Source organism: Callorhinchus milii, unplaced genomic scaffold (genome assembly GCF_018977255.1).
Source record: "Callorhinchus milii isolate IMCB2004 unplaced genomic scaffold, IMCB_Cmil_1.0 Scaffold2, whole genome shotgun sequence".
Lineage (NCBI taxonomy): Eukaryota > Metazoa > Chordata > Chondrichthyes > Chimaeriformes > Callorhinchidae > Callorhinchus > Callorhinchus milii.
In genome coordinates, this window is record NW_024704743.1 from 1,419,097 (window position 1) to 1,428,168 (window position 9,072).

At 48.3% G+C, this 9,072-nt stretch overlaps 1 protein-coding gene across 2 annotated transcripts in view; it reads left to right on the forward strand.

Annotated features, from left to right (window-relative positions):
• sec22c (SEC22 homolog C, vesicle trafficking protein) overlaps positions 1-8,691 on the forward strand; it is a 9,704-nt gene extending 1,013 nt beyond the window's left edge. Inside the window, exons 2-7 of one of the 2 annotated variants that reach the window (XM_042331998.1) lie at positions 2,163-2,374; positions 2,650-2,813; positions 5,138-5,317; positions 6,707-6,825; positions 7,419-7,484; positions 7,976-8,691. In XM_042331998.1, coding sequence (XP_042187932.1) covers positions 2,193-2,374; positions 2,650-2,813; positions 5,138-5,317; positions 6,707-6,825; positions 7,419-7,484; positions 7,976-8,176 — 912 coding nt within the window. In that variant the 5' untranslated portion in view covers positions 2,163-2,192 and the 3' untranslated portion in view covers positions 8,177-8,691. Of the gene's footprint in view, positions 1-1,913; positions 2,375-2,649; positions 2,814-5,137; positions 5,318-6,706; positions 6,826-7,418; positions 7,485-7,975 lie in introns of those variants that run through there. The other variant, XM_007908254.2, reaches the window with a different exon arrangement.
• Positions 8,692-9,072: the final 381 nt, after the last annotated feature.

A 9,072-nucleotide genomic window follows, 5' to 3' on the forward strand; every position in this document is an offset into this window, starting at 1 on the left:
GGGGGGGAGACAGAGGTCGTGGGGAGGGGGTGATGGAGGGGGAAAGGGGGACTGGGGGTGAGGGGGTACAGTGTGGGGGTGTAAGGGGGGTGGGTGTGAGGAGATCTCGGGGGGTGAGGGGGTGGGGTCTCGGGGGGGGTCTCGGGTGGGGGGGTGTGGGGTGAGGGCTGTGATGGGGGTCTCGGGGGGGTGTGGGGGGGTGTGGGGTGAGGGCTGTGATGGGGTCTCGGGGTGTGGGGGATGTGGGGGTCTGGGGTGAGAGCTGTGATGGGGGTCTCGGGGTGTGGGGCTGTGATGGGGGTCTCGGGGTGTGGGGGTGTGGGCTGTGATGGGGGTCTCGGGTGTGGGGCTGTGATGGGGGTGTGGGGTGTGGGGCTGTGATGGGGGTCTCGGGGTGTGGGGCTGTGATGGGGGTCTCGGGGTGAGGGCTGTGATGGGGGTCTCGGGGTGAGGGCTGTGATGGGGGTCTCGGGTGTGGGGGTGAGGGCTGTGATGGGGGTCTCGGGGTGTGGGGGGGTCTCGGGGTGTGGGGGTGGGGCTGTGATGGGGGTCTCGGGGTGTGGGGTGTGAGGGGGTCTCGGGTGTGGGGGTGAGGGCTGTGATGGGGGTCTCGGGGTGTGGGGGTGAGGGCTGTGATGGGGGTCTCGGGGTGTGGGGGTGAGGGCTGTGATGGGGGTCTCGGGGTGTGGGGGTGAGGGCCTCGCTCTCCCCCCCCCTCCATACCCTCTCGCTCTCCCCCCCCACCCACCCCCTACACCGTCTCGCTCTTCCCCCCCCAATACTTTCTCGCTCTCCCCCCCCTCCATACCTCTCGCTCCTCCCACCCTCTCGCTCCTCCCACCCTCTCGCTCCTCCCACCCTCTCGCTCCTCCCGCCTTCTCGCTCCTCCCGCCTCTCGCTCTTCCCACCCCCACCCCCTCACTCTTCCCACCCCACACCCCCCCCCCCCCACCCTCTCGCTCGCGAGGTGAACGCTCTTAACCACTGAGCTACAGGGCTCCACGTCCACTTTTAATGTCCACTCATTCCCCAGTTCCAGCACACTGGGGTATTCCCTCCGCGAGAGAAGAGAGAATGGATTCCCTGCTTTGCGGAGGAAATAATTCTAATGCACTTGTGCGTGACATTTCGTGTCACGAGGAAAGCTATTCGTTCGCCTCTCCGGGGTGTGAATGGTCCCATTGTGGTCGTTGGATGTTTATGCTTTTTTTGGTATTGTCCTCCATGGAGTGGGTGGGTGGGGGTGGGGGGGGGGGGGAGAAATAAGCGGGCTTTTTTGTGGGGGAGCTGAGCTGGCTGCAAGGTGACGTGCGTGGCAGAGGAACGTCGGAATCGAGTCGCTGCTCTGTGGCGGCCGCTCTCAGGGGTCTTGATTCTTGAGCCACACGGATCCACAGTACTCCAAAGCACTGCTGATGGCCTATCAGCACAAGCATCTCACCGCCTTCAGCCTCTGGAACTGCATCCCACAGTCCCTCCGCCTCGACCCCTCCTTTGCCACATTCAAGACCCGTCTCGAGACCCTCTTCTTCGACTGTGCCTTCGGTCACCCTCCTGCCCTTACCCTCACTGCCCTCCCCCCCCCCCCCCCCTTCCCGATCCCAACCACTAGCTCCGGTGCGGATCCCTGACTGTCCAGAGCCTTGGGACGTCCTCCTGGCGTGAAAGGCGCAGTGCAAATGTGATTTGTTGTGGTGGTCGTTGTTCACTATTGCACTCATCAGTAGAACTTGGAGGGGCAGACCGAGGCGGAGCCTCTGCACCTAACACTTTACACAATTAGATAAGGAGGATGCATCGCTTCAGGGAGAGAGTGTGCGTTCCATGTAGTGTGGCATACGTAGAGCTCTTGTGTTGATTGGATGCTCTTATACATAGTGATGAGTTTCCTCATGTGTCAGATGCCTGACTGACCAAAGAAATGTGTGTTTCAGCTGGTTATTGTCATTAAACTCCCGCAATAATCCAATGCATACTCCAGGACCACAAGCCTTGGTTCTTGCCAATGTATTCCTAATATTTAATTTACTTAGATCAGCACTGTGTATCCCTCTAGTCATCCCTTCTGTAGTATTTCTAATCGCAAATTAGATGCCATATTTACCATTTTCAGACGGACACTGCCCTTTGATCTCTGATTCGAAACTGAATTGCCATTGCAGTGGAAGCCTTCATGAATCCCGAAGAAGACCATGTCTATGATCCTGTTTGCCTACGTGGTGCGGGTGGGGGATGGGCTGCCACTCTCAGCTTCCACAGACTCCTTACACAGCAAGGACCTGCAGGAATGTAAAAGGTACTTGAAGATTTTGTCCAAAATTCTCGGAGCTTACCCAGGTCGGGGCACTGTGAAGAGCAATCAACTTCAGATACAGTGAGTATGTCAAAGCACACACCACACATACTGCATTGAATGCCATGAATTGTCTTTACTGGAAATTCACAATTGGGAATTAACGGCTTTAGATTTAATTCCGTTGTGAATAACACCCCTTGGAAGTCTCGGATCATAAAGTGCTGTTGAACTCAACCGTTGACAAAGTTGAGCAGATGCTGCCTACAATGTATGCATTGTACATCACAGAAGCTAACGTGTGTGTGTTTTTTCTCTCTCTCTGTTACTAACTCTCTAAACACCTTTTTTTCCAGTTTTAATTCTTTACAGGGTGTGGCCTATATGACTATCTGCTGTAGTTTCTATCCCACTACTTTGGCGTTTTGCTTCCTGGAGGAACTTGGAGTGGAGTTTGTGTCTTCTTATGACCACACTAAAGTCCACATGGTCTCCAGACCCTACGCCTTTCTTGAATTTGGTTAGTTTCCTACCTTTTCGCATCTTAATTCTTAGTTTTCCCCCCCAACCCGCGCCCAATTAACCTTTGTGCTTGTGGTGGACAGTGCAATATCATCCCTGGAAATTTGTGCTTGCAAATTGGCTGCAAACAGATTAACTTCAATCTGATTGAAGCAAAGTCAATAGATACTGTTAGAAGGGAATTAGCTAGGTGTGAACAAACAGGAATTTAATGGATGTTTGGGGGAGTGTCTTTATTTAACCAACAGTAAGTAAGAACCTGGTTTTTAGACGATTGGTGGATCACTTTTCCGATTAATTTGGTCACTCAATTCACGGCTGTCTGTGGGACACCGCTACCGTTTTTCACCCACAAAATACACAGTCATTCCACTTTACAATATATTCTGTGAAGCGCTTTGAGACGTCTTAACGATGTGATTGAATCTACGTCCCCCGGTTAGTGACCTTCCAGCCAGTGGAAACAGTTTCTCCTTATCTACTCTTAACAAAACCCCTGATAATTTTGAATCAGAGACTGAATGTTGGGGTGGGCTGCAAGTCTATCCACTACATCATTGGGGCTGTCGTACTTCACGGTCTTACTCTTAATCCCCTTGTCCTAATATTTGAGATCATGAAGAATTTTAGAAAATCCTTAAATTCCATTATTTGGAAGCCTTTTCTGCAGATCTCTCTGGTTACCGCGCAAGACTAAGGTGAAGACTTGACAAAAACCAACACTGTGTTTTGTAAACTAAAAAGTCAGCAACTAAACTTTAGACTATTAAAGTACCAAGACAGGGACTCCCAGGAAGGGACTTTTTCTATATGTTAATTGTCTTTCTTTTTTTTAACAACAGCGAATTACATTTGTATAGCGTTTCACGTCCGGAGGATGTCCCAAAGCGCTGGGGTTATATTGAGGGTTGTATGTTTAAAATGTGAAAGATTCCTTTAAAAGTTAACTTCAGTTGCTTGGCTAGTGACTCAGTGCTAACAGATAATTATCCTTGCATTTGATACAGCACCTTTCCTGTCAGGAGGACATAACCTTTAAGGATTTTACTGTGAAGTGGAGTGACAGTATTTGCTAGGCAAACAAAATGGAAATTCATAGATTTTAGCTCGTCTGCAGTGAGCGCAGCTGAGGCTTGATTTTCAGCTTCTTTAGACCTGCAAAAATATTTGAGTTTAGGTTTAGGGGCTGTAACGATGCCTCACATCTATTAATAATCCTAGACAGTATCAAAATCTCTTAGGCTTGAACAGCACTCTCCATCATATGATAGTGTTCGCGTGATCCATTATAACGTTATTTCTATTTCTTTTTAACCCACGTTCTCACTCAGTCGTCCCAGCTTTCAATGCTTACAGTGCTCCCATTTTTCCTTCCAGAGCCGCCTGCCCACACACTCGTCTGCGAGCTTCGCATCAGAAGTTATAATAAAAATAATAATCCTCGCGTTTGATACAGCGCCTTATCGCATCTTTGAGACGTCTCAAAGCGCTTCACAGAATAGACTGTAAAGTGAATTGACTGTAGGTTTTGTGGGCGAACCGCGACAGCCAATTGCGCACAGCAGCGTCCCCACAAACAGTCATGGATTGAAGTGACCAATTTTCTTATTTTTTTAAAGGCATTATTACCGCCGGAAAAGCGATCTGCCAATCGACTGACAACTGGGTTCCTACTTACTGCTAAATAATGTTTTATTGGATAAAAGTGTGTTTTATCAAGTTAACTCACTGTAATTTAGAATATTCTTCATGGCTATCGTAATATCATATTGTGCCAGTCTCTCTTGCTCGCTGTGTTGTCTGTGTATGTCTCTCTCTCTCTTTCTCCTTCTCTCTCTTGGTGACGGTCTCGCTTTGTCTTTCTCTCTCTGACTTTCTAATATTGCTTAACTCGTGAGTAGCTGTGCAAAAAAATTTCAGTTGGCACAATTACATACTTGTGCTTGGAGCAACTCGGGATTTGACCACAATTGACCTGTCCTGTGCGGGGAATCTCACTCCAGTAATCTTGTGTGCTTTCTTGGACATGTAGGCTAATGGATTTTGCGGTTAGAGCACTCACCTCACAAGCGAAAGGACCTGGGTTCGATTCCCAGGCAGGGTGAAACTTAGGCAAGTTTCGTCACTCCACATGCCTCTCTACGTAGCAGTAGGTAGGAACCCTCTTAGTCGATTAGCGGATAATAATTCCTTCAATATAAATAAAAATAATTTGGTCACTCAATTATTATTATTTTTGAGGGGAGTTATTAGCCCGGAAAGGGTTTAATGCCTTCCGACTTTCGATTTAAAAATTCTTATCAATTTTCTGTTCATTTCCAGATAGCGTGATCCAGAAGATAAAATGGCATTATAACTATTCGAACCGCCCTTCGTTAAAGATCAGCGTGGGAAACATCCAACAAGAGCTGAAAGTGAACCCTCCCAGACAGGTGAATGTGGAGGATATAGTAGTTACCAATGGGACGTTAAATGGACAACTCCATTTTTACTCGGGCTCCGGTAAGGTTATGTTAAGCGTTAAAAGTGCAGTTCCTTATAAATGCTTTGATGAGTTTTTAACAGTCTTTTAAGCGCTCTAAAAGCTACTGTACGTGGAGGGCGCTACTTAAGTGCACGTTGCTGTGTAACAAGTCGTTTTTGTGGTCGTTCTTGTCTAAGAAGCCGAGGTTTAATGCAACAAAGCCAACAACAACTCAAGTTTCTATAGCGCCCTTCGCGCTGGGTAGCGACCCAAGGGCAGTTCTCAGTCAGCTGGTTACATTTTCTGGACGAGATCCAGAGCCGGTATTGCGGGTGTTCGTTCCTGACTCTTCACGTATCGGATTCAGGTCGCAGTCTTTTTTTTAAAGTGAAGAATGAATCACAAATGGCAAACTGGATTGAGCGCCTGAAAGACAACATCAATGCATTTGTGGGCATTGTAAGACTTTTAGTATGTTGTGACATAGATTTATATATCTGCGTAAATTTTATATATTGTGGGTCTTATACGGCTGTACAATTACACTTGAATATTACTATTACACTTTCACATCAAAATCTCAAAATGTCTGTCTAGGTTTGGGTGGGGATTAGAGGTTAGAGGTGAAGTCCACAAATCTTTATCGAAAATGTTTAATTCCTGACTTGACTAAACAGCGCGCCAAGGTGAAGTGTTTGACAACGGGATATTAGACTTGAGCTGAGACTCTGTTCTCAGCCCATTGGGTCTGCTAATGACTGACCAGTGACGATCCCACAAAACTACCCCGTCTCGCCCACAAAACATACAGTCACTACACTCGACAGTGCCTCCTGCGAAGCGCTTTGAGACGTCTCGAAGACGTGATAAGGCGCTGTGTCAAATGCAAGGATTATTAGTAGTATTATTTACCCTGGCTCATGGCAGGACTGGGTGGGGGTGGGGGGGGAGCGTGTGTTGCCCGCATGCATTCAGGGTTAGTGTATATTCCATTCCAGAGTCGTGGAATTCCCTGTGTAGGTGGCGTACGCTTGTGGAACTCTGGCTCGGATACTCTGAAGCACAGTGATGGGATGAATAAAATTGTTCAAAGCCTGTGCTCTAAAACCTTTCTTTCTTTCTTGGTCACCTTTCCCCCCCCCCCCCCGCCCCTCCACTTTTTTTTTTAATCTCCCCACCCCCACCTCCCCTTCCACCGCAACCTTCCTCATCTCCCCCACCACACCCGTTTGGATCCGGTTTACGATGTAGCTCTCGCGGTGCCTGAAAAATAAAAATCTGTTTGAAGCCACCGTTCATCCGGCAATCACTGCCTTTTGTACAAAGATTACGAAAGGATTGACAAACGCTCAAGTGCACAAGGCAGTCTGTCGTGACGAGAAGGGAAGAGATTGTAACAGGAATATCTTGTCTTGGATTACCTGCAGCTCCCAGGCACAGGCTGGAACCAGTAAGTGCAGTTGGCATCCTCTCCATTGTACTCAACATCATGTGTGGTGCTCTCAACCTGATCCGCGGAGTACACCTCATAGAACACCTCTCTCAGGTAAGACAATGCCGCGGGTTATGTTGAATAGCTGACGGCAGCACTGATGAAGTTGTTTGATTCTCCTCCCGCCTTTGCGTGTGTGGGGGTGTGTGTGCGTGTTTTTTAAAAAAAAGTTTCATCCGTTTCAATGAATTTGGCTTTGCAAAAACACCCTCCCTAATAATAATAATAATAATCCTTGCATTTGATATAGCGCCTTTTATTGAGATGTCTCAAAGCGCTTCGCAGAATATATTGTAAAGTGAATTGACTGTATAATTTTGAGGACGAGACACGGCAGCCAATTGCGCACCGCATTTACCTACAAAACACACAGTCACTACACTTTTAAAGTACATCCTTATGAAGCACTTTGAGACGTCCTCCTCTTGACACGAAAGGCAATATATCAAATGGAAGTTTTTTATAAAAAATATTGTCGGTTCGGTTTATTATTTGCCACCCGTCCCTCACCCTCGAATATGCTTTCGGCCGTAAATTGTGTAGCTGTTGCCGATTAATCATTCAAACACAAAATCACGGAGCAACTTGACCAGCTTTTACTTTACAGTCTTTTTTTCACATTTCTTTTATCACCGTTTTTGCACCAGGATGACGATGACCGAAAGGGAAATATTATTGCGTTTCTCACAGCGTTTCTTACCTGTTTGATTCAGGTAAGTCTTGTTTTTTTTTTTTTAACCGACGCCGCAACACGTTGAGCCACGTTGATGTGATTAAAATTGTGCTGACCTGTAGCGTAGTGGTTAGCGTGCGTGCCTCGCAAGCAAGAGGTCCCAGGTTCGATTCCTGGGCCGGATGAAACTCCATCCCGGTCAAACCCGGTTGTTAGTCGATTGCCGGGACGCTTAACACAGAGTAGTAATCCCTCCCAAACAATATAATAATAATTTTGTCTCTCAATCCACGGGTTGGGGGCACTGCTTTGCGCAATTTGACAGGTGCGCTTGCCTACAAAAATACAGTCACTCCGCTTTACAGTCTCCCCTGAGGTGAAGCGCTTTTGAGATGTCCTCCTGAGGTGAAAAGGCGCTGCATCAGACGCAAGTTGTGTTGTATTAGAACCAAGACGTCCGTGTCCCCGAGGGTGAGCAGTGTGGTTTGGCGTTGAGTTGAGTCTTCACGCTGGGATCTGTTCCTTTCGCAGTGCTACCTGTTCCTGTTCTACATTTCTGCCAGGACGGCGAAGGCGTTGACGGCCTTTGTGATCGTCTGCCTCTGCAACCTTTATCTGTTCGGCCACCGGAACGCCTGGCAAGTGCTCTTCCACATAGGGGTGGCGTCCCTGTCCAGCCACCAGACGCTGTCGCGGAAACTTTACGAACGGCCGCCCGAGCTCGGAGTCTGACACCCAGAGGCCAGAACGTCGTCACGGCTGAGCTTTCTCGGATCTGCCTTCACTACCTTTATGAAGTTGCCGTTAGTACTTTACGGGGAGACTTAAAAGAAAAAATCAAGCCCTATAACCCATTGAAGGGGAAAGGGATTGAAATATCCCTCTTCCCACTTAAAAAAACAAGCTAGTCCCCTTATTAATAGAAGGGTGGGAGTACTCGTTGCGGAAGGAGAGGACGTTTGAACTTATTTATTCGTTGTAAATCTGTTTTTTTTTTACCTTTTCCAAACGCTCAGCGGTATCTCTTCAGAAGTCCGAGGGTATAGGAGACAGTGAGGTGTATAAACTTGCTGAGTAGTGGAGGGGAGCTATGAGGGTTTCTTTGTAAATCGGGTCATTTCAGTACTGGATTTTTTTTTAAAAAGAAAACCTGGCTCTTTGTATGTAGAAGTATGCTAAACCCTCTCCTCTCACCTTAAAGGAATCTTAAATCCCATCCAGCCCATGGGAGATGGTGGTGGAGGTCAGGAGCGTGATGAGTTTTGGGTGGGGGGTGGGTTTGGGGGTGGGGGGGCCACAGTCTCGACCCAAATTACAGCTTTTAAAACTGCCCGCGCACATGCCAGCGTTAATCAAACTGCACGTCAGTCTCTGTCGGAAGGACCACAAGGGTTGACTTGATGTGATCAGAAGGGACAGCTCGTGTGGGTGTGGGTGTGTGTGGGAGCCAGCAACAGCGAGCACTGGTTCGAGAGGCTGAATGGTCGCTCCCTGCACTAGACTTTTCTCTGAAAGACTTTCTCTGGGGGCGTTGGAAGTGTGAGGGGGGCCTGCGGGTGCTGCTCTGCCGAGATCGCGATTAACGCTGTCGGAGCCACGACGACGACAACTCACACTCGCAAAGCCCC